We start from the raw sequence: 24,756 nt of genomic DNA, 5'->3' as shown, positions 1-24,756 counted from the left end.
TACTGTATATGTATAATCTTGGTAGCAAAATCAGCAATCACAGGTCTTTTGATGAAAGCAAAATGTGACTTTATTAGATCGACATTTTGGTCCTCTCCAGGACCCTTTCTCAAGAGCGCGCCGGAACAAAATGACCTTCACCCAGCGGCGTTCTCCTGATGAAGTAACATAGGTCACAAAACGCATAGGGGTGTGTTTTCTTCAGGGCTTCCTGTTGGTCGCTTGTATTGCACTTATGTTTCAATAAGGCCTCGTTCAGGGTTCCAGAGACAGGAGTTGGAGGGAGGGCATTCGGGAGGGAGGGCGGCAGTTTGCTGGGCGATGTGTGTTCATCCCCAGCAGACTGTTTCAGGAGTTGAGGAGGGGGCGGGACTACACACGGCAGGTTTGGGATCCAAGTTACAGTCATGAAATCATTCTCAAGAATGATTTCATTGGCTGCCGAGGTCCCAGTGACGCTGCTGCAGCTTCAAAAAACGATTTTTTCGTTTATTGAAACTGTAGCCAGCGTCAACTCCGGGCTTCGGAGACAGGGCAGCTGCTACCCTGACAACCAGTATTCAATTTGAATACTTTGTGTCCCACGGCAGCTCGCACGGCAGCACGCCCTCCCTCCCAAGCCTGCACCCTGAACGAGGCCTAAAGCTTTCTACTTTTTCATCCACGTCTTGAAGCGGACCCGTTTCTCCATGTTGCATTCACGTTATTTTGGGACTGGAACTGACTGCTCACGGAATTGGAGGAACCGAGTCAGGTGGCCGCCGCCCATGCAGAATAGCACAGGCAGAGATGACCTGAGTGTCTGTCCCTCCCTTTGCAGCGTGACTCAGAGACACAGAGAGAGGAGACCTGGGAATCTGTCACCTCCACCCGCGTTGTGACCTTGACAGAAGGGGACCCGAGAGTCTGTCCCCACCCCCGCAGGTTGACACAGTAACAGACAGGAGACTTCCGAGTCTGTTCATTCTTCATGCGGGTGATAGTGTGGACCTGCGAACCTGTCCCCCCGCATTGTGACACAGAGGGGACCTGTGAGTGTGTGCCCCCCCCCCCGATAGGGTTACAATGTGACAGAGGGGACCTGGGAGTTTGTTCCACCCCCTCTAGTGACACGCAGGGACACAGGGCACCTATGAGTGTGTGCCTCCCCCCGCAGGGTGACAAAGTGACACAGAGGGGACCTGGGAGTTTGTGACTCTCTTCCCCCACCCTCCCTAGAGTGACGTAGACAGAGGGAACCTAGTAATCTATCCCCTGCCTCTGAGGGTGACCCAGTGACACAGACAGAGACTGAGGGGAAAAGGTTAAACTCTGGAAATAAAAATCAGTCAAAATATATTCTCAGCGTCTGAGACGTCTTCAGTTAGAAAGTAACATTTTCTTAACCCTTTCTCTGTAGTTCTATTTGGTAGTGGAGGGGTTAATCGCTGTCTGGTGTCTTTCTAGCAAGGGAGGGGTGAAGGGCTCTGCAGTTCTCTCACCATCGGCGGCGCTTACAAATCTAAAACTATTCTTATTCCTCTGCCCTTTTGCCTCCAGGCTCCATATGCAGGGTGGGGCAGTTGGACAAGAGAGGGTAAAATTTCCCCCCGATCCATCACTGTTCTCACATATACCGCAGATGGGGCTGATAGCCATCTCACTCTTACCCCAAGAATTGGGGGGGGGGGGGCAACACTGCTGGTGATTGCACTATCCTGCCCTCTTGCCACCAGACCGCATATTGTCCCACCCCAGGTAGGGGGAGGGGACAAAGGGTGTGTTTAAACTCAAACCCCACCCATCCCAAATCGGGAAGCAGATATAACCCAGAAGGGGGGCAGTTGATAACACAGATACTCAACAAGTACTATGGAATTCCAACCATGGCGAGATTACCTGCAGCTGGCCCTGGTGGTCCAGGAGATAGCCAGGGAGAGGGACCCCCCACAGCCACTATCTGACAGGACACACATGTCCCTTACTACTTCGGACAGTTCAGCCTCAGAGGGTCGTTGCAGCAATGAATGTCAGACTAGCCCAGATGTTCAAGACACCTCAACTCTTGATCAACCCAAGCTCACAGATGGGGTGTGTAACTTCTGCAAACACAATGGGGAGTCCCGTAATATCTACAACTCCCACGCCCTGAAGAGCCCACGTGGAGCAGTTCAGTGCCCAGTCCTACGCAAGTACACCTGCCCTCTGTGTGGGGCAACTGGTGATTTTGCCCATACCTTAAAATATTGCCCTCTCAACCAGCAGAAAAATTGTTTGTACAGAAAGAGTGGACGTAACTCTGCCGGACGCAAAGTCAAGCGTTAAAACTGAAGACATGAGCAATTGAGATCCACCACCATGCTCTTGAGATGTTTCCCAACATGAAGCCGATGCACCATCTTTAATTCCTCCAGCTGTATGGGGCTCCCGCTGTTTTTTTTAGACATATTCCACATAGGAAAGGGGTTAGGGGACCCCAAATACATACCAGAGGCAAACCCGCTTTGTTTTGAAGGGGTCAATAGAGAGGAATGTGACCCTACTTGACTCATCTGCCTCGGGGTGAAACCCTCTCAATTCGGGCTCTGTTTCAGCCTGCATTTTATTCCCTGTCCTATTTTTTTTATTATTTTGCTCCACAGAGAGGAGCGGTGAGAAAACAAAGAGCACGATGGCAAAATATCCGTTTGTTATTAAGGTTTTATATGTTTGTATTAGAAAGCAATAAATGCAGGTTTATTTCTATATTATTATTGTTGTTTTATTTGTTTGTAGAAACACAGTTTTACGTATCTATTTATATTATGTACTTTATCAAATTGACACAAAAAAAAAGAGAGGAAGTGAAAGAACATCATTCATACAATTTTTTACACACACACACACACACACACACTCAAAGAGCACGATGGCAAAATATCCGTTTGTTATTAAGGTTTTATATGTTTGTATTAGAAAGCAATAAATGCAGGTTTATTTCTATATTATTATTGTTGTTTTATTTGTTTGTAGAAACACAGTTTTACGTATCTATTTATATTATGTACTTTATCAAATTGACACAAAAAAAAAGAGAGGAAGTGAAAGAACATCATTCATACAATTTTTTACACACACACACACACACACACACACACACACACACACACACACACTTTGTATATATGGTGTTTTTTCACTTTTTGTTCAGCAGTGAGTGGGTCAACAATGGCTGCAGATTATTTCTACTCACTAGTCAGAAATGTATTTAGAGGGAGAAAAATATTATATTTTTACCAAAAGACCAGGGAAGGAAAAACAGCTCTACATGTAGTGCAGGGGAAAAAAAAAAAAAAATGTGTAATCCATATCCACAGGTATCCTGTAGTGCTGTCTCCTTCCCTGGTATGTTGGTAAAGTATTGTATGTATATAAATAAAAACTTCACCAAAATACCAGGTAAGGAGACAGCACTACAGGATACCTGTGGATATGGATTACACAATTGTCATGTACCTGTAGAGTCGTTTCTCCTTCGCTGGTCTTTTGGTGAAAAGATAGACATGTATTTAGAGGGGGTATATGTATATCTGTATCTATTTCTACACACCAATATGCAGCCCTTGTTGACCCACTGCTGGATGAAGGCCTCCCTAAGGGCTGGGACCCGCTGCGCCCGGCGGCGCGGGCGGCCGCGTGAGCGCTACTCACCATGTGATGGTGCCCTCCCGAGCTGGTCTCAGTCCCCCCTCGCTGCTGGCTCGCTACACGCTGTGACGCGTCAGCCGCCAGGGGATGCAAGAGAATTGTAATCCCAAGCGGCGACACGTCACGTGGTGTGGCTGTGAGCCAATGAGGAGGGGAGGCTTCGGGGAGCGGGGAGGAGAGGGAAAGCGGCTGCAGCACCAAGGGAGCCCCCCTGCTCCCTCCCACAGACTCTCTCCTCAGTCTGCAGTAAGCAGATGCACAGGGGGGGGACCCCTGGCAATGAGGAGAGGAGGAGGGGAGGCTGCGGGGAGAGGGACACATGTATTTACACTGTCCTTACACTCATTTACATGCAGGGCCTGGGGGACGGGACTTTACAGCACCAGATTAAACTGGAGATATGTCAATGTTATATTCCACTCCAGCACATGGACACACGTCATGGCCCCGCCCACCCAACCCGTTTGGTCACGCCCCCCCGCTCCGAAAAAAAAGTTTCCTGCAGATCGCGGTGCAGTGAGTTGCACGCGCCGCCGGCAAGCAAGACAGCCGTGCGGACGCGTGCAACGGGGCCTTAGCCTAAAGATCTTCCAGGCACTGCGGTTGCAGCTACTCTTCTCCACGTTGCTCCAACACATTCCGATTTAATTGCTCCCATCTTACTTTTGGTCGCCGTCTTGGACTGTTGAGAACAACTCGGAATCCAGTTTAGCGCCATCTGTATCCAACGATGGTCATTTCTTCTTGCGGTATGTCCAGCTCACTGCCATTTTTATTTCTTCAGCCTTGTGATGTCACCGACTTGTTTGGTTTCAATCCCATTCAATATTTATCTTTCGGCCAATACCCAGCATACATCTCTCTATACTTTGAGGTATACATACACGATTTACTATGTATATAAATAAGAAAAAAAAAAAAGTATATATAATATATTTATATCCCTCCTATATTAAAACAAGTTTAAAGGACAGCTAGTCACACGATATCCAAAAGGTTCTCAGACCATTTATTTGTATAGAAATGACAATAGCACAACATTTCCAGGTAAAAGTAGTATGTGCAAGATCACTGTTTAAATATATATATAAAATTTCCACAATCCAGTACAAATTTTCAACTTCAAAAGTTAATTAATTGTCTGACATCATTAAATTACACCTTTTAAATTACATCTCCCATTAATCAACTCACAGGTGAATAAAGTGACTTATTTTTTCAACAATAAATGAAATATCTTTATTATCCCGATGTGTAGAGAATATTTACATAATCTATAGTTTCTGGAAGATCCTGATTTGTGAACAAACGTGTCAGTGTACTACTAAATAAAAATGCATAAACAAAATTCTTATTAATATAAAAGATAAACAGAATTGCAATTTAATACATTCTTAAATATATAATAACCTTGTCCCACAGATTAAATATTTTGTACATTTACCCAAGCCTCCACAGGGTGACAGATAGAGGGGACTTGGGAGAATGTCCCTACCCCCACAGGTTGACACAGTGACAGAGGAGAGTTCACACTTTGAAAATAAATCAGAGAAAATAAATGAACTATTTCCTCCAACGCTTTGTCATCCTTCTGGGGTAGAGACAGGCTCACAGAATCCATGTGTGTCACGGTCACCCTGCAGGGAGCAGTGACAGACTCCCAGGTCTCTCTGTGGGAGGGACAGACACAGGCCCTCCGCTGTCACCCTGTAGGTGTGTGAGGGGACAACTTCCCTCTGTGACATTGCCTTGTGTATAGGTGTAAACACCATTGCGTGTTAGGCCGCGCTTAAAGTGCTGGCGACAGCGACACCGCGTCAAAACAAATGCATTGACGCCATCGCATGCTCTTATAGCAAGAGCAACGGCATGGTCGCTGGAAGTCATTTCAATTTGATTTTTCCAGCGACCTCAGCGTCGCCGACACTATAAACGCAGCCTTACAAAGCATGTCGGTGGCATGTGTACACTTATATAAACAATGTTGTGTGTCTATACTGTGTCAACACAACTGGGTGAAGCGTCAATATGATTGCATGCGGAGTAGAAGTACTACACAGGACTGTGACATGATTATGGAGTGTGTACATGTATGCGTGTATATTACAGGGAATAGAGTTCTGTACTATTGTAGGTTTTGAAATTGCAACACAATTTTGTTTAAGGAAGGACTGAAATGATACAATGTTGTGTAGGGAAGTGGATGCGACAGAGAAAGGGGAGCGAGGACACATCGAGAAGGGGGTGAGGGGGCAGGGCAAAAAACAGGGGGGGGGGGGTGTTGAGGGAACAATCAAAGGGATAAGATGGGACAGTGACAGACAGGAGGAGGAAAGTGGACCGTGTCAGAGAAGCCAGACATGGGAAGAAAGAAAGATGAGGGCAGAGTGAGACAGAAAGGAGAGAGGCGACAGTGACAAACATATAGAGGGGACAGAGAGATTGACGAAAGGGATCAGTGACAGAGGACAGCGGGGAGAGAGGGGAGATGGGGTAAGGTAACCCTACAATTAGGATTTTATTGGCAGTGTTTACCAATCTTGTCAATAAAGTTATACACAATTAAAATAAAAACAGATGTACCCTATCAAAGATTGCGTCCTCTTTCTTGCCTCTTGAGAAACGTTGTCGTCTGTATCGTTAATTCCTTTACAGAGTCGATATTTATGGCCCTGGCCTTTCCAAAAAAAAACGGAATGGCGGTTTATTGATATTGATGGATGTGCCCTTCACAAAGATGGCGGCATGCCAATATTTACACTAACGCCCTTCACCAAAATGGCGTCGACTGCCTCCAACAATGAAGCGCCAATCAAAGTTACCTGCCTCAGAACACTCCCCTCCCTCCTGTGACGCAGCGGTTCCCAATTGGTCCAGACCTCGGCAGAGGGAACAGGATTCCCGGTGCCTCTCGCGAGATCCGCTGAGCGCAGTGACATAGCAGACAGAAAGATGGCGTCGCCGGGGGAAGAGACCCAGGTGAGAGTATATACCGGCGATATAGAAATAGTCATATTTATACACATATGTACAGGATGCTAAGGGAGCTATATACATCTACTAAGGTATACATACACGCTATATACAGTGAGTGGGGCTATATACTGATACTATATATACACACATATATTTATATATGTAATATCATCCGAAACCCTTATTGACACACTACTGGATGAGGCCCCCCCAATAATCCTCCAGGCACTGTGCTTGTAGTATCTTCTCGTAGCCCAAACATATTTTCCTCTCATTTTACTTTTGGTCATCTTGGTCTTTTAATCTCTTTTGGAAACCAGTCGAGTACCATCTGTGTCCAACGTTGGCCATTTCTTCCTGTCGCTTTGGGTAATACCCAGCATACATCTCTCCATGCTTCTTTGTATTGTCTGAAGATTGCGTTATCTTCGCATTTAGGGTCCAAGTTTCACATCCATACGTGAGCATGGGCAGAATACGCTGGTTGAACACTTTCCTCTTGCGGCACAGTGGAAGGTTCCCTGGAAATATTGTCTCTTCAAATGCGCTCCAATCCATCTTCATTATCCTATTGATTTCATTCGAATTGTTCTAATCCGTTGATATTTGTTAGCCAAGGTAGACATAGTTTTCGACTTCTAGTTCTTTTCCATTTATGTAGATCTTGGTAGAGTTTACACATTTGTTGAACATCACTTTGGTCTTGCTGAGATTTATGTGAAGGGCTACCTTCTTACTTTGTCTACTTCTAATTTGTGTGTGTGTATACACACTGAATATGGATTTATTCATACATGAGATTCATATACTGGCACAGGTATGAATATAGATACTGGTGAGGGTGTACTGTATATGCAGGGAGAAGGAGCGTCTCGGTGAGTAAAGACACTTGACTGTAAACAATGACACTGACTGTAAACAATGACACTGAATTTGTGTCAGGGGAACCTGGTTCAATTCCGTTGTCAGCTCATTGTGACCTTGGACCAAGTCTCTTTATCTCTTTGTGCCTCAGACACCAAAAAAGATTGTATTTGGTTATTGTGAGATCGTGTTTGTTAGAATTCCTATGTGCTGCGCACCACACACTCTACTGTAATTGTGACGCGCTTAAAGTCCCATTGGAGAAAAGCGCTATATAAAGTAAAGTTATGTATTTACATATATTCCAAAATGTGCTTTCCTAACTGGCGTATTTGCAAAACTTTTCCCCTTGCTGCTTGTCTGAAGAAACACTCCCAGACTCCTACAGAGAGCAGGAGGTGTCGAAGGGAAAATACAAAGAAGCGCACCAGGGATCTGTATATGATATATATATTGATACCTCGATCTCTCATATGCTGATCTGTGCCATGCTTTGTTTTTTCTCCCATGTTCCCATATATGCTTATATATTGCAGGCATATAAGGGGCGAGTGTATGTATGTATCAGTGTATATAAATATTTATCTGAAAAAAGGGGGGGGACCTGGGAGTCTGTGCTCCCCTCCGCAGGGTGATGGTGACACACAAGTGACCTAGGAGTCTCTCTCCCTCTCCCCCCAGCAGGGTGACACTGCAGCAAGATAATAAGTGAGGGATTAGGAGCGCTCAGCCATATAACGTCTGGGATAAAGTCCATCACAGGGGGAGGGGAGGACAGGACTCTCATGGGGTCAAGAATTGGGGGGCAAAGTCTGACCCTATAGGATCACAAGGACTATAGAGGGTTTTGGCAGGAGGTTCTTTATATGTAGTGGCTTTCTTTGTCACTGTCCTCTATTGGAGAGGGAGGGATAGACTCCCAGGTCCTTTCTGCCTGTTTCACACTGTTAGCCTATGGTATGCTGGTGTCTCTCCCACAGGGGAGAGGTGAAGCATATTCCAGTTCTCACCTTTTGGCCATCTTTTTTGCAGCCCAGTATCAATGGCTCAGCGGGGACAGAAGCCGCTGTTGTCCATGATCAACAGAATGAACAGCAGCAACCTCCGCCCCCAGCGCCACCCCCCAACGCCTGGCAGGTTATTAAAGGGGTCTTATTCAGGTGAATGAGGTCTCCCCTTATCCCATAAGAGCTTGGCCTTTTGACCCCATTATCTTAAAAGTCTGTAAGTGATTTCCCCTCTTAGTTTATTAGAGCTCAGCCTCCCTAACACTCTTCTTTACCCTACAGGATCTTTATAATATGGGCGATCAGCAGTTGGTTTCGTAGAGGCTCCGCCCCACAGGACCAAGCCACACCCACTGGAGACCCCCGTCCCCCCAGTCGGAACCTCTTCCCCAAAGACACCCTTATGGTATAGTATACGTCTGGGACTATGGGATATGGGGACGATGCTTGGTTTCTATAGGGCTAGAGTGGGGAGAGGAAAACGGAGCCGGGCACCTTTTTAGGGATGGCGGGAGGGGGAGGTCTTAACACCTCTAGGGATGGGGGAAGCTCTGCACTGCTGGGAGTGGGCGTGTCCTGGTTCTTTGCATTACCCAAAATCCTCTGCTCCTCCTTAGAACCTCCACGTCTTTCTCTCGGAGAATGAGCACTTCACAGAGTTTAACTCGTCCTCTGCGCTCTTCTGGGAGCAGCAAGACCTGGTGTACGGAGACTGGAGCAGCGGAGAGAACGGGGACGGCTGCTATGAGCAGTATTCGGAGATCAGCGTCCCAGAGGTGAGTACTTACCCACTCTCCCTCCTTTCTGGGGGAACCATCCTGGTCTTCCCAGTCACTGAAGAGATGTTATTCTTTGTGCATACTAATTGACCTATTGCTAATGTTCTGATGTTTCTGGTTACTTTTTGTTTACTTCCTCGTTATTTCTCTTGTTCTTTACTTTTCTCTGTACTTCTTCCTCTTATCATTATCATTCTATTGTTCTGTGTTTACCTTCCTTGCTATTTCTCCTAATTTATTCTCTTGTTTTCTTTCCTGTGTATGTCCTCTTGCACAGGATTAATTCTTTATTTTTGTGCGTTTTCTTCCTCGTAATATCCTCCTGGTTCTGTCTTTACTAGTCTCTGTTCCTCCTCTTCCCCATAGTGATATCATTCTATTTTCTTATTTTTGTTCATTGAACTCGTTATTCCTCTTCAATACTATAGCGCTCTGTCTTTACATTACCAAACGTCCTCTTTCCTTAATTATATTCTTTCGTTGTTCTTTGTGTTTATCGCAGTTTAATAACCCACTTTGTGTCGACTTTCCTCTGCACTTCCTCTTCTAATCTCTTGTTGTTCTTTGTGGTTGCTATTTCCTGGTACTTCCTTAGTAATCTGCTATTCTTTGAGTTCATATTTCCTCTTTGCTTCCTCTTAGGAATTATTAACAAAGAACAGATATTACTAACTTCCTCTTTCCGATACCTATTTTTCTGCTTAGATTTTCCTTCCTCATTACTTCCTCTTAGTAATATCACAATGTTCTTTGTTTACATGCTTCGGTACTGACTCTTTTAGGAATATCCATCTGTGTTTACTACCATTTTTAATGTCTCTATCCTTTTAATCTTTGCTTCTCTTAGTGTTTACATCCACCGTTACGTACTGTTAGAAAAATCTGTTTTTCTTTGTGTTGATCTTCCTTCTGACCTCCTCTTACTAATATCTCTGCTCTTTGTTTATATTTCCCAACATCCTTTCCCTAGTTATCGGCTTACATTTGTTCTTCCTTGTTACTCATAGTAATACCTTTCTGTTTTCAACCCTTTTCACTTCTGATTTTTCTATATTTATATCTATATTTATATAATTTTGTGTTTACACTTCCTAACTTACTCTTCCTGTATTGATATCACTGTGTTTACTTCCCTCTGCACTTCCTCTTCCCTTAGTAAAATAATTCTCTACTTCCATTTGCAGTTTCTTTTCTCATACTATCGCTCTTTCCCTTGTTTCCACATCCCTTGTTACTTCCTCTTTCCTGAGTTATATTGCGTTGTTGTTCGTGTGTGTATCGGGGTGTTTGGAAGGGTCTCTGCATGCCTCCCATTCCCGCCACCCTTGTAGGTGGCAGTGTGAGTGAAAACCTTCACACTCTACTTGCAATTCCTGGCTCGTGATGCTCTTCCTGTCCCCCATTCTCCCTTCTGCCCATGACACTCTGCTTGCCTCTTGTAGGGGGTCCAGAGGAATGGCTCTCTCTACATTCATGTGTATCTCACCAAGAGCGGCTTCCACCCTGACCCTGATCAGAAGGTTCTACACAGGAGACTGGCCACAGTGCACACGTCTCGCAGTAAGGAGGCGGTTTCTTCTGGTCTCGGCATCACTACTACTGTCTCTCTACCCGACACGACTTGCCCCCCTTCCTCTAGCTCATTTCTCTCCCCCCCTTTTCCCTCGCTCTTCCCGGCCTTACTCTCAACCCTTTTGTTCGACCCCTCCCCCCCCCCCTTCCCACCTTTTGCTTGCCGCCGCTCTGCCCTTTGCTTGCCTATGCTTGCCCTCGCTCGGCCCTATGCTTGCCCTCGCGAGGCCCTTTGCTTGCACTCGCTCAACCCCTCTCCCCCTTCCCTTGCCCTCGCTTGACTCACCCTTGCCCACCCCTCCCCCTCCATCTAACCAGTTTTTCTCTTTCACCCTCTCAGTGCTGAACAAATACAAACGGCGTCGTTTCCTGAAGACCAAGAATCTCCTGACTGGAGAAACGGAGGCAGATCCAGAGATGATCAAGGTGAGGGGACGAGTATCATTGTGTTACGCTGTTGGGGTGGGGGGCAGGGATAGACTCCCTCCCAAGTCTCCTATGTCTGTCACCCTGTGGGAAGAGGGACAGACTCCAAGGTCCCCTTTGCCTCTATCACTGCAACCCTTTCCTTTCAGAGAGCGGAAGACTTTGGTCCTATTGAGATAATCTCTCACTGGCATCCGAATTTAACCATAAATATCGTTGATGATCACACCCCGTGGGTGCAAGGCAGTGTTCCACCACCTCTTGACCAATGTAAGTTTACCCTACTTATCCCGTAAGAGCTCGGCCTCCCCTGACCCCGTTATCTTATAAATCGGCAAGCCATTGCCCCTCTTATCCCATAAGAGCTCAGGCTACCTGACACTATTATCTTATAATTCAGCACGCCATTCCCCATTTTATCCCATAAGAGTTTGCCACCCTCTCCCCCCTCCCCCGACCCTATTATCTTATAAATCCCATAAGAGCTACTCCGCAGACGTGAAATTTGACGCGGTGAGCGGTGATTATTATCCCATCGTGTACTTCAACGACTACTGGAACCTGCAGAAGGATTACGCCCCGCTGAATGAGAGCATGACCTCTTTACCTCTGCGGCTGTCGTTCTGCCCCCTTTCCCTGTGGCGGTGGCAGTTGTATGCAGCACAGAACTCTCGCAGCCCCTGGAACTTCCTTGGGGACGAGATGTATGAGCAGTCGGATGAGGAACAGGACTCTGTGAAGGTGAGGGCTGGAGGGAGATATTTGGTAAGGGGAGGAGGCCAGGGTCAGATTGTGAGGGTAGGATCTTCAGGGATTGCGTCTAGGAGGTGAAAGGGGAAGCTGGGGTAGGATCCTTGGGGCTGGAGTTTAGAGGAAGGGACCTGGAGAAGGATGAGTCTGAAAAGGGCAAAGCCTAGAGTAACTTAGACATGGATTATATCGGCAGGTTCCTTGTGGATGGAGCCGGGAGGAAGCATTGAGAAAGCTGAGGTGGGATTGTAGGGATTTCATTCTTGGGGGTGATGCTTCGAGGGGGAGAATTCTTTAGAAGGCGTGGACTTAAAAATATGGGATGGGATGGGGCTGATAAGTGGTTGGTAGTATATAACTTTATTCCCGGGGATGAAATCTGGAGGCCGAGGAACCTGTGGAAGCAATTTGTAGTAGGTTCTCCAAGGGCCTAGTAGTGTCTGCTGGGAGGAGGCAGCACTAAAAGTGGTAACATACTTGTAAGTTGTTCTCCCTTTGTCACCGGCCCTTATGTCACTTCCTGTAGGTGGCCCTACTGGAGACCAACCCCTATCTCCTGGCTGTGACCATCACCGTATCCATCGTACACAGCGTCTTTGAATTCCTGGCCTTCAAAAACGGTAATGGGGCAATGAGAGGGTACACAGGGGGACGGGTGGGGGGTGTCAAGGGAGCAGAATGGAACGGGAGGAGGTAATCCAACGGGAAATTAGGGCACACCCTGGCGGTGTCACAAGGACTGAAGGGGTCATGCATGCTGACACAGACCGGAGAAAGGGGTATTGGGACAGGACTGGGGGGGGGGGAGGAGATACGCATGGAGGTGCACAGTGGAACTCTGACAGCAGCGGTCATGGACAGAAAAGTGGCTGCAGAGAACATGCAAGGTGATGCATGGATAGGAGCGATAAGTGTGACATTGACAATGACAGAAATTACATACAGTAATTTCTGAAGTAGTAATCCTTAATCTATCCCATTCTACTCCTCTGTCTCTTCCCTCTGTCCCAGACATCCAGTTTTGGAACAGTCGCCAGTCTTTGGAAGGTCTCTCTGTGCGTTCCGTTATCTTTGGGGTCTTCCAGTCCCTCGTTGTCCTGCTCTACATCCTAGACAATGAGACCAACTTTGTGGTGCAGGTCAGCGTTGGCATCGGTCTGCTCATTGACTTCTGGAAGATCACCAAGGTCATGGACGTCAAGGTGAGGAGCCACCTCTGTCACATCTTGGACACAATGTGTCACCTCAGTGTGTGTCCTTTCTATGAGCATATCTCCAGGAGCGTCCTTTTGAGTTTATGTATATCTTTATATATTACCTACAGTGTACTTGGCACTTTACAAAAGAGACCATACAATACAGGGAATAAGTGCTTTTCCATGTGTCATCTCTGTCCAAGCCCTATAACCATCCTAATCACCCATGGAAGGTTGCACAGGGCCTGTGGCACACAGTGCGTCACCTTTAGGAATTAGTGTTGCCCCCATCCCAACCCTAGTGATGACCTTGTCACCTCCAAGCCAACCCTATAACCCTTCCAATGACCTTTACAAGGTCACCTAGTTGACGGACGTCAGGGTTAGGCCTCCAGGTCAATTCTCGAACCTCAGACTGATCCCTGTCCCTCTCACACAGCTGGACAGAGAGAACAAAGTGGCTGGGATCTTCCCACGTCTGACGGTGAAGGACAAGTCTACGTATGTTGCGTCATCCACCAAAGTGTATGATGATGTGAGTATCGGGTCCTTATGTGTCCTAGTTTTGTTTTTTGGATTGGTTTAGGTTGTGCAGGGTTTGTACCACCCTTATCCGGCATGTAGAATCCTTATAGAAGCATCTCGTGTGTGTGTGTGTGTACACACGTACGCTCACATTCACATACAGTACGTGCACACATGTATGCGTGTACAGACACAAGCGCACTCGTGATTGTTAGAACTGGCTTTCTAGCAAGTGGCACAGCAGCAGCTGTTCAACGTGAGAGCCCGCACTTTTTATTCAGCGTCTTGGGGTAAGGGTATTTACGGTCTGTTTTGTGATTGTCTTGAAAACGCTTCCTGTGAGTACTGAAATGTTGACCTATTAATAAACTTTTTTTTGTATTGGCCATAAGCCCTGGTGTGCCTGCTTTTATATTTTTGTGCATGGATAATTGTTTTTTTTTTCTTGTGGAAGGTATATCGTTTCTATACAATATATCGGATGCTTCTAGGATATACTAGTTTTTATGGGTATTTATGATTTGTTTAGGGCTGGGTTCCTTTGAAATTGCTGGATAAATGTATAAGGGTGAGAGAGCGGGAAAGGTGTTCTAAGGTTCAGCACTGTCTCCTTCCTGTCTGCAGATGGCGTTCCGGTACCTGTCATGGATCCTGTTTCCATTGTTGGGATGCTATGCTGTATACAGCCTACTGTATATGGAACACAAGAGCTGGTATTCCTGGGTACTGAGTATGTTATACGGATTCCTCCTCACATTCGGTAAGTGTGGAATGAGATATTTTGTAGGAATTTGCTGGAGAAGAGGCTTGCAATCGCAGTACCTTGAAGATCATTGGTTAGTCCTTCATCCAGCAGTGGTTCGACAAGGGCTGAAGATGAACTAGATATAAATCTATCATCTTGAGCCCTTGTTGATTCAATTCTCTTTCAGGTACTCAAGTTGCAAGCTTCTCCATGTTTCTCCCACAAATGTTCTGATTTTATCTTCCCATCATACTTTTGTTTGATACCCCATGGAATCCGGTCGAGTACCATCTTTGTCCAACGATCGTCTGGCCCACTTCCATTTTCTTCATACGTGTGAAGATTTCAGACTTTGGTTTTCTTCCGATCCCATTCATTCTTTTCCCTGTCTCTTCGGGTAATCCACAGCCTACATCTTTCCATACTTCTTTGAGTTTTCTGAAGACTCTGAATTATCTCTGCATTTAGTCTCTTAAGTCTCACATCCATATGTGAGCAAGGGCAGAATACATCACACACTCCTCTTGATGCACACTGGAAGGTTCCCTTGATATATGGTGTTGTTTCTTCCAAATGCGCTCCATCCCATCTTCATTCTCCTATTGATTTCATTCAAAAGGTTCCCATCCATTGATACTAGCTGACCATGGTAGACACCTAGTTATATTCCATTTATCTTGGTTTTGATGAGATTCATATGGAGGCCCAGCTTCTCGCTTGCTTCGGCGAGTCCTCTGATTTGTTGCTGGAGGTTTTTACTTGTGGCAAAACAATGTTGTCTGCAAAGTGTAGGTGACTCAACTATTTACTGTTGATGTTTTGTTTCCAAGTGTTACTGTGAACAGGTTTAGTGGCGTCTCCCTGTCGCACAGCATTGCTTATCTTTATCTTGGGGGCACACAGAGTAGAGGGTGGATGGATACTGACACAGGACACACCGGAGTAGGGGGATACTGATACAGGAGAGGGGGGGGTGGTATGGACATGGCACACTGGAGGGTGGAATACGGACACTGGAGGGGCGGGAGGAAATGTATTATTTTATTTGTAAAGCACCAACATATTCCACAGCGAGGTACAACTGGCGAACAGAGATGTAAATTGCATAAACGGTTACATACCAAAGAAGGACAAACATATACAAAAGGTAATGAGGTCTCTGCTCGTGAGAGCTTACAATCTAGAGGTGGGGGGCGCAAGATTTTTCTGGGGGGGCGTGGCGGCTGCAGCAGAGGCCCCGCACTCTTCCCCACAGCATATAAATTAAGTGCAGAGGGATCACGTGAGGCCTCTGCAGCGTCTCCTACCTTGTCTTTGGCAACGCTGCGTCAAATGACGGCGCGGGGTCATGTGACGCGTCGCTGTGGCAATGTGCGGCAAATGAAGTCGCGGGTCACATGGCCCTGTGCGTCATTTGATGCCGTATCTTATGTAAGGGGGGGGGGCGAGCACAGGGGTTGGCAGGCAGGGCTGGGCGCAGCGCACAAAGTTTGCGCACCCCTGATCTAGAAGGCGTGAGCAACAATGTTGAAACGAAAAGGTAAAGTGGCTGCTCATTGTGGGACGGAGTATGCCTTCCGATGAACTATGGTCCAGCCGCACAGCTGATGCCCTGAAGATTGAGGATATGGATGTTAGGGGATAGCCTGGAGATTGGTCCAGTAACACAGCTGTACCCAGTGGTGTTGGAGGGGGGAGTTTAATGGTAGAGATATCCCAGATTAGCTTCCTTGAAAAAAAGTGAGTTTTCAGTGAGTTTGTAAATGTCTGATGGTACAGTATGTGGTAGGGAATTCAAGAGAGCGGGGGCAATATGGGAGAAGTCTTGCAGGTGGAAGCGAGAGGAGGTAAGGCAGGAGGAGAGTTGGATGTCATGGGCCGAACATGGGTGGCGGTTAGGAATATATTTGGGGATGAGGGCTGAGATGTATTTGGGGGAGGGCAGTGTCGTTGAGAGATGGTAAGCCGGAGCTAGTGTTTTAAATTTGATTCTAGAGCAAGGATGACCAACTCCTGTTCTCAAGGGCCACCAACAGGTCAGGTTTTCAGGATATCCCTGTTTCAGCACAGGTGGCTCAGTCATTGACTCTTAGTAGGTCATTAGCCACATTTGTTAGTACGTTTTCAGTGGAGTATAGAGGACGGAAACCAGATTGCAGAGTCAGGCAGGGAGTTGGAGGAGAGAAAGTGACTTGAGATGTTGTATACAAGTCTATCCTTGGAGGTAGATTAACACACATTCTCAGCTAGCCACATCATGAATATATATTTATGTCAACAAGAGAGCTACTGAGCGTGGCAATTGTATATAACAAGAGACAGGGGATGCCCAATGCTACATACCATTGACAAAACATATATGGTAAAAAGTATCAAGTAAAATGCTTCAATAATATTTAGTTAACCCTTTGGCCAAAGCGTCATAAGCCTGCATACCAACGCCAAGGTATAACTAAATTAATGCAGGTCCTACACAACACTGTGAACCCTTCCTTTTACCTCTGTAAGAGGGGAAGAACCATTATAGGTCTTGTTCCTGCAGCAAATGAAAAGACCTCCCAAGTAAAAAGGTGGAGGAGGAGGAGTGAGCTCTGGGGGGAGGTACCACCAGCCTCCAAACAACTGCTACCAGTCAGAGATTGATTAGCACACATTACCAGCTAGCTCAAACTCCCACACCCACCACACCATGAATATATATTTATGTCAACAATACTTTTTACCATATATGTTTTGTCAATGGGATGTAGCATTGGGCAACCCCTGTCTCTTGTTATATCCTTGGAGGTAAAGGGGAGAAGAGAGAGAGAGAGAGGTCGATAGTTAGAGAGGGAGGTGGGTCAATAGTGTAGTTTTTTTTTGATACTGGGTGTGATGAGTGGAAGTTTAAACAAAGATGGTAATGTGCCAGAGGCGAAAGAGTAAAGAGATGAGTTAGGTAGGCTGTGGCTTTTGAGTGGAGGAGAAATGTGGGAATAGGATCATGGTGGCAGATTGTAGGGCAAGATGAGGAGAGAAGCACGGAGACCTCATCTCGATCATGGGAAAATGAGCTGAGGGTGGATTTGTGTGTATGGGAGGAGGTTAGGGGGTGTGGAGCTTGAGATGAAGAAATGCCATGTCTGATTTGACTTAATCTAGTCTGTGAAGTAGGTGAACACTGCAATATCTCTGCCTGTGAGGGTAGAAGGTGGTGCAGGTGTAGTTGGATGGATATGGGAGATAAAGGTGGTGAATTGGCGTGAGGGTTAGATGGCAGTTTCTATGAGTGAAGAAAAGTAGGTTTCCTTGGCAAGGGAAAGGGCAGCGTTCTTGGACGTGAGGATGGATTTATAGTGGAAGAAATTGGCTTTAGTGCGGGATTTCCTTCAGTAACGTTCCGCGGTGCGTGATCACTCCTGGACGTAGCGGGTAAAGTATGTGCACCACGGATGTGGCTTAAATTGTTGGGTGCGAACAGTGGTGGATTTCCGTATAAGCTAAATAAGGTACAGCTTAGGGCCTCCAAATACTAAGATTTTTTTACAATTCTAATCTATTTGAGGGGCCCTCTAAATCCACATGAACCTTATTGGAGAAATAAATCTGTTTCATCTCTATGTGAAGGAAAATTATCCAGATAAAGAACGTTTTTGTCATCAAGATCTGTATGTCATCATTCAGGATGAGATTGACTTAGCCTTCCCCTACACTGACGCAATATTGCGTCTGTTTTTAAGTTTGATGATAACCAATTGCGCAGGAAAGAGGACTTTTTTTGAAGCTAAAAAATTAGCTCAAAATGACCATGCGACAAGAAAAGTGCACTAGGTGTATCTTGCATTTTGTGCCTAGGAAGTGATATCGCATCTTATTTGACATTATCAATAAATTGGCTTTCCAAAAATCAAGAAAAGACCTTTTAAATCTTTGAATTGTTTTTTTTTAGTAATTTTATAATGAAAATATTTTTTGTCATGAAAAAGTCTGCCCATGTACTTTAATTATTCAAATAAAAATCTTTTATTAATCATTCTTTTTACAATATTTTTTTTACATTTTTATTTTATATGGGGCCTCTTCCTTATGATGGTTTAGGGCAGTGGTTTTTAACCTTTTTTTTTGGTTAGGGAACCCTATAATTATTTTGTGACATTCTGGGGAACCCCAACTCTCTAATAGTGCGTCTGAGATTAGATGCCTGGTCAATTCTTATATATTTGATATAATCACTGAATGACCGGAAAACTACAGGGAACCCTTTAGCGATGCCTGGGGAACCCAAGGGTTCCTAGGAACCCCTGTTGAAAATCACTGGTTTAGGGCCTTTTATCCTGTACTGTATCTCACGATCAATTTGATAGTAACTTGTCTATATTTTTCTTGTCAGATTTATCAAATTAATATTCATATTTATAGTAAAACATTTGTAGGATTGACCACAATTTTAAAAGTAATATTTTTATCCTCACAAATTAATATATTTCTTCTCTTGCAGGATATATCACCGTAATTAATAGTAACACTTATGTCAGATTTTTTTTTATCACACAATTGTTAATAGTAAAAAATAAATATGTATATGTGTTGTGGTTTATAACGACCCAACAAAAGATTTATTAATGTTTTTATAGTTTGATACGATTCATCGCCATTACCTTTATAGAGGTTTAGTAATTGGTAACAATGTTTTAAATCAGCGTTGCGCAAGCACAAGGTTTTTTTGGGGGGGGGGCGCGGGTGGTTGCAGAGGTCCCGCGCTCTTCCCCAAGGCATTTAAATTAAATGCCGGGGGACCGCACAAGGCCTCTGCAACCTCTACTAACCGGGATTAAGCCGGCTTCAGGAAGCGTGACCATGGCAACGCAGCGTCATGTGACGTCACGGTTGCTCTGGTAACATGATGCCGTGGGTCACATGAACCCGCCGTGCGAGGTAAGGAGGGGGTGGCAATCGGAGGAGGTAAGGTGGGGGGCGGGGTGCTGCCAAAAAAGTTTGCACGCCCCTGTTTTAGATGGTCTATAAACCACCCCAGAGCTAATATCTTATAATATTTTGTAGAATTTGTTTCTGACCCCCACAACTATTTGTTATTAATGTATCTGTAGGGTTGATAATAATGAGCCCCCCCAAAGCAGATTATTAATGGTTGATTGTTGTTTTTTTAATAGGGTTTATCACGATGACACCGCAGCTGTTCATTAATTACAAGATGAAGTCAGTAGCTCATCTTCCCTGGCGGATGTTGACCTACAAAGCCCTAAATACCTTCATAGATGATCTCTTCGCCTTCGTCATCAAGATGCCCATGATGTATAGGATCGGCTGTCTGCGGGACGGTGAGCAGACCCTATATAATTCCCCATATCTCCCTGGACCTGTGCTCGTGGCTTTAGGGTCCCCTCAACGAAAGGGAATTTTCTAGGATATATGTAGGATCCTTGTATGGTCTCACGTTTTTATAGGATTTGTAAGATTCCTGTGCAATTATATAAGATTATTATAGGATTCGAATAAGATGTGCAAGATTCTTATATTATGTAACTTTTTTTTAACAGAATTTTAGTAGGGTATGTATTGTATTGTATGTCTTTATTTATATAGCGCCATTAATGTACATAGCGCTTCACAGCAGTAATACATGTGCTAATCCAATAAATAACAGATAATATAAATAACAGATCATGGGAATAAGTGATTCAGACATTAAGGAAGAGGAGTCCCTGTTCCGAGGAGCTTACAGTCTAATTGGTACAAGGAACCTTATAGGATTCTTATAGGGTCTCTAGGAACCTTGTAGGATTGTCATTGCGTGTGTAGGATCCTTATAGCGTATGTATAATTTTTATAGGGTATCTAGGATGTACACCCTATAGGATTTTACAAATATAATAAGAATACTATACGATTTACGGTATGTAGGAGGAGTAGGTTGTGGGGGACTTATTGAATTCTCTAAATCTCCCCTACAGACGTCGTGTTCTTTATATACCTGTACCAGCGCTGGATTTATAGGGTGGACCTGACACGGATGAATGAGTTTGGGACCAGCGGAGAAGCCCCGGCACCCGTCTCCCCCCAGGATGGGCTTGACCCCCTTCCCCCCCTTCCCCCTGTCCCTGAAGAGCCTCCCACCCCCAAACCAGAAGAAGAGAAGAAGAAGGACTGATACACCCTTATTCCCCCAACCCCCCATGGACAGTTCTACCCCCTCAGGGGGTTAATCAGCTGCTGTTTTATATATATAATCCCTCCCCCTCCTTACTGAGACGGCACCCTACCCCCCACCCCTGTCTAATAATATGTATATGGGACCGGTGAAGTTTTAATGTCTCCCCCCCACCCTTGCTCTCTCACCCCTCCACCCTTGCTCTCTCACCCCCCACCCTTGCTCTCTCACCCCCCCCACCCCACCCTTGCTCTCTCACCCCCCCTTGCTCTCCCTCACTTTCTTCCCCCTCACCCCCTTGTGCTCTCTTCTCTCCACCCCCCCTTTGCTCTCAACCACCTACTCCCCTTGCGCTCTCTCCCTCTTTCCCTACCCACGATTTTCTCTCTCATAATTCTGTCGTGCTGTGTCTCCACCACCTTTTATCATGGCTACTCTGCGGGATCAAGATGTGCAAACTGGATTTAATAAATATGGCCGCTCTTTAATTTCCTGCTACTGAGTGCGTGCAACCATCTGGGCTTCAGGCTCTTCTCTTCCCCCCCCCCCCCCCCCCTGGCCAGGTGCCAGTGTTTGTTTTCCTGCCCCCTCCCCCTTTCTCCTATAGGAGGCACCAGGCTGTGTTCCTTCCCCCTGAGGGGCCAAGCTGTCTCCCTCCATGAGAAGAGCAAGACTGTCTCCCCCCACAAGAGGGGCCATGCTGTCTCCCCCCTCCATGAGCAGGGCAAGGCTGTCTCTCCCCCTTGTAAGGTGTCAGGCCGTGTCGCCTGCCAGTCTAGATACGGTCGTCGTCGTTTCTCTCTCCCCCCCCCTTCCATGCAGCCCGCCTGGGGTCAGGCACTGTTTCCTCCACCCAGCTTGAGAGGCCAGGCTCTGTCCCTCCCACAGGACCACGAGAGAGGTTCTCCCCCCCACCCCTTGTGTTGCACCCTCTCCCCTATTTTGTGTCACACACTTCCCTTCCCCCTCGTGTACATAAACTGTGCCGCATTGTTTTATTGTTGCTTGCATGTTGCGGTAATGTATTCTGCTTTGCTAATGCTCCTTTAATGTAATCTGAATCTAGTAGTATTCTGGACTTTTACATCTATTTGGTCATCTTGTAGTTTTGTAATGTTTGATTTCATGTAGATTTCGCTCCACTAATTGTGTATCTTCATATCCTTATTATCAGAGCTGATATAGTGCAGTCCGGTTGTACCCTAGTGTCCCTGTACAGTATAGTACAGTCCAGTTATACTCTGTGCACTATATACAGAAGAAAGAGAGAAAACAGGCGGAGTAAAGGCACTGCCTGTCGCATAAGTCCCTATAGCATGCACTCTGTCTGTGTGAGGGGAACGTACCTACATATGGTTTAGAGACAACCGAAGAGAGTAGTGATACTGGTCTGTGATGTATTGTATAGTTGTAAAGTTAAAACACTATATTATACCGCATTAAAATAATAGGACCAGATTGGATGAGAGAGAACAATAAAATTGTATTAAATAACAGCAGTAAATGCAAGTAGATGATCAAGGCAGTGGGTGGGGAAAGGACAGAAAGAGGGAGAGAAGACCCTCAAAACGTATCTGTGCTGGCCCTGCGGGGATGCATTCCAAGAAGGAATTAGTGCCAACTAAACAGAGAAAAACATTTTTCTTAAACCACAGCAAGCCCTGTGATTATTAAATCACATAAATACAAGATAGAGTATATCAGCATATAATGTAGCAGGTGGGTGTCTGTATAGAGACCCTGCTTGTAGCTGACCCTTGTAGCAATTTAACTACACACATGGAAGGGAAAGAAAGGTACTAGTCCCTACACACCAATCTAGGCTGACCCTGCGGGGATATGGCAAAGTAACCATAGATAGCTACCTGTTGAATGAAATGCAAATACCCGCTTACCTTATCCCTTAAAAACATACCACTGCGTCACTGGGGGGGCACAGCCATGCAGCAAACACTGAACAACACGCAGCCTTCTTGAAATGCATCCCCGCAGGGCCAGCACAGATAAGTTTTGAGGGTCTTCTCTCCCTCTTTCTGTCCCTTTCCCACCCACTGCCTTGATCATCTTGCATTTACTGCTATTATTTAATACGATTTTATTGTTCTCTCATCCAATCTGGTCCTATTATTTTAATGCCGTATAATAAATAGTGTTTTAACTTTACAACTATACAATACATCACAGACCAGTATCACTACTCTCTTCGGTTGTCTCTAAACGATATGGAGGTACGTTCCCCTCACACAGACATCGAGTGCATGCTATAGGGACTTATCCGGCAGGTAGTGCCTTTACTCCGTCGGTGTTCTCTCTTCTGTATATGATTCATTGCCCTAGTGCACCTGTCTGGATCTTTGACCTGTCATACTCGGTAGAGCAGGCTCGACCCACCCTCTGTTATACTCTGTGCAGTGGCAGATTTCCAATTAGGCCCGTCAGGCCTGGGGCGACAAAATTTTGGGGCGGCAAAAATGTCTGCCCCATATACATTTGCCCCGCTCTCTGGTCAATTGGGCTAATGGGAAGGCAATTGGCTGTGACTGCCGCCTCCTAGCTGCAGCCCTCCTTTAAAATCACAGCAGGACGCCACCAACGTGACGTCACATGGCGTCTCGTCACCATGGCAACGCAGTGTCAAATGACATGACGTCGTTGCGATTCAGGAGGAGGGCGGCACCAAGGAGGCGTCCGCCACAGCTAAGTGCCGTGGGGCGGCGGAATTTCAAATCCGTCGCTCTGTGTCAGTGTATTGGTGCAATGACTGGTCACCTCTGCAGTGTACAGGTCTGAGAACCCTAAAAAAAAGCAAAGCCGTCACACTATAAAGGTGTGTTGGTCCTGGGGGTTCTTTGAAGAAGTCGTCCTTGGGTCAGAGTTCAGGGCCGGGAAGTCCAGTGAGCAGCATCCAAATCTATGAGTTCCCGGGGGTCTGCCTTTGTAGTGGTTAAAGCTACAGTAGTTTAAATCCCAGTGTCTGCTTTCCTTGTAATTTTGGACTAATCAGACACCAAGTTTAGATTGTAAGATTTACAGGAGAGTGACTCCTTGTGCCTGCACAATTACATCTACGTTGTCTGCACGATATTAGAAAAAAGTATTAGTAATAATATTATATTATAATATTCAAATGATTATTATTATTATGCATGGTGTTCCATTGCAGGCCTCCAGACAGAGCGGAGCCTTAAATGGGCTGGCCAATCAAGGACAGAGGCAGTGACACCGTCCCACACAAAGTGCCAGCAGAGGGGCTGGGGCAGGAAAAGAACTGTCAAAGGGGGATATTGGCAATCTGTCAAAAGCCCTCCTCCTGGTGGCTACAAATTGTATAGTGCAAAGCAATAATGACAGTGTCAAATGACACACTGTGTGTGTGTGTGTGTGTGTGTTTTTGTGTTTCTCTGTGTTTCTCCCTCTTCGCCCCACATGGGTCTGTGAGGAGAAGTCATGTGTCTGGGCACAGAGGGGATTTCCCAGCCCCACCCACCAACTCTGATGTCACATGATCTGCTAGCCAATGAGCGCCCAGCTATGGGGAGCCGGGGAATTCCAGGCTGGAGAGAGAAACTGAGTGTACAGTATATACAGTGGCTGTATACTGTGTATACTCAGGGTATATATACAGGGAGCAGAATGAGGGAGCCGGGCAGGACAGGTATGTGTATATATCTATATACTGTATGTTTATGTCTATATAGGGCTGAATGAGTGGCTCAGTGAGTAAAGGCTGATAAGTAGGGGAGTCCTGGTTCAATTCCCGGTTCTTGTGACTTTGGGCAAGTCACTTTGTAACCTCACCTGGGCAGGGACAGTCTGTAAAACATTCTATGTGCTGCATACTGTGCACTATACTGTAATTGTGACGTGCTTTGAGAAAAGTGCTATATAAAATAAAATTATCATATATACTATGTATAATACAAATTATCTGCTGTTGGGTCTCCAAAAACATAATATCAAAGCCATGCAGCTGGTGGAAAACGCCACAGCCTGTCTTATAGCAGGCAAGACCACATCTCGCCAGTATTACATCTGCACTGGCTCCCGGTGCAGCAAAGGGTTCATTTTAAGATATGGGGGCCTATGCAGAGAGCAGCGAATT

At 45.8% G+C, this 24,756-nt stretch overlaps 3 protein-coding genes and 1 long non-coding RNA gene across 4 annotated transcripts in view; 3 read left to right on the top strand and 1 right to left on the bottom strand.

Annotated features, from left to right (window-relative positions):
- Positions 1-1,813: 1,813 nt before the first annotated feature.
- NANOS2 (nanos C2HC-type zinc finger 2) lies at positions 1,814-2,304 on the top strand. The gene has a single exon (XM_075608758.1). The coding sequence runs from the start codon at positions 1,852-1,854 to the stop codon at positions 2,302-2,304; it is 453 nt and encodes a 150-aa protein (XP_075464873.1). The 5' UTR covers positions 1,814-1,851.
- An 804-nt stretch (positions 2,305-3,108) lies between these two features.
- On the bottom strand, positions 3,109-6,722 carry LOC142499424 (uncharacterized). The gene is made up of 2 exons (XR_012802669.1): positions 6,250-6,722; positions 3,109-4,558 (listed from the first exon to the last, which is right to left on the bottom strand). It is a non-coding gene; the product is annotated as an uncharacterized LOC142499424 (long non-coding RNA).
- Positions 6,527-21,142, top strand: CLPTM1 (CLPTM1 regulator of GABA type A receptor forward trafficking). Its single transcript, XM_075608756.1, has 14 exons — positions 6,527-6,645; positions 8,539-8,666; positions 8,796-8,919; positions 9,131-9,289; positions 10,735-10,852; positions 11,205-11,290; positions 11,440-11,560; positions 11,787-12,031; positions 12,567-12,660; positions 13,052-13,242; positions 13,676-13,771; positions 14,386-14,521; positions 19,657-19,824; positions 20,458-21,142. Exons 1-14 carry the CDS (start codon positions 6,619-6,621, stop codon positions 20,652-20,654), a joined length of 1,890 nt encoding a protein of 629 aa, XP_075464871.1. The 5' UTR covers positions 6,527-6,618; the 3' UTR covers positions 20,655-21,142.
- Positions 21,143-22,926: 1,784 nt separating this feature from the next.
- The window catches only part of RELB (RELB proto-oncogene, NF-kB subunit), a 29,904-nt gene continuing 28,074 nt past the window's right edge, over positions 22,927-24,756 (top strand). The window contains exon 1 of the mRNA XM_075608754.1: positions 22,927-24,309. Coding sequence (XP_075464869.1) covers positions 24,102-24,309 — 208 coding nt within the window. The 5' untranslated portion in view covers positions 22,927-24,101. The remainder of the gene's footprint in view (positions 24,310-24,756) is intronic.

This window comes from Ascaphus truei, chromosome 7 (genome assembly GCF_040206685.1).
Source record: "Ascaphus truei isolate aAscTru1 chromosome 7, aAscTru1.hap1, whole genome shotgun sequence".
Classification (NCBI taxonomy): Eukaryota; Metazoa; Chordata; class Amphibia; order Anura; family Ascaphidae; genus Ascaphus; species Ascaphus truei.
This window is presented reverse-complemented; position numbering and strand designations above follow the sequence as displayed.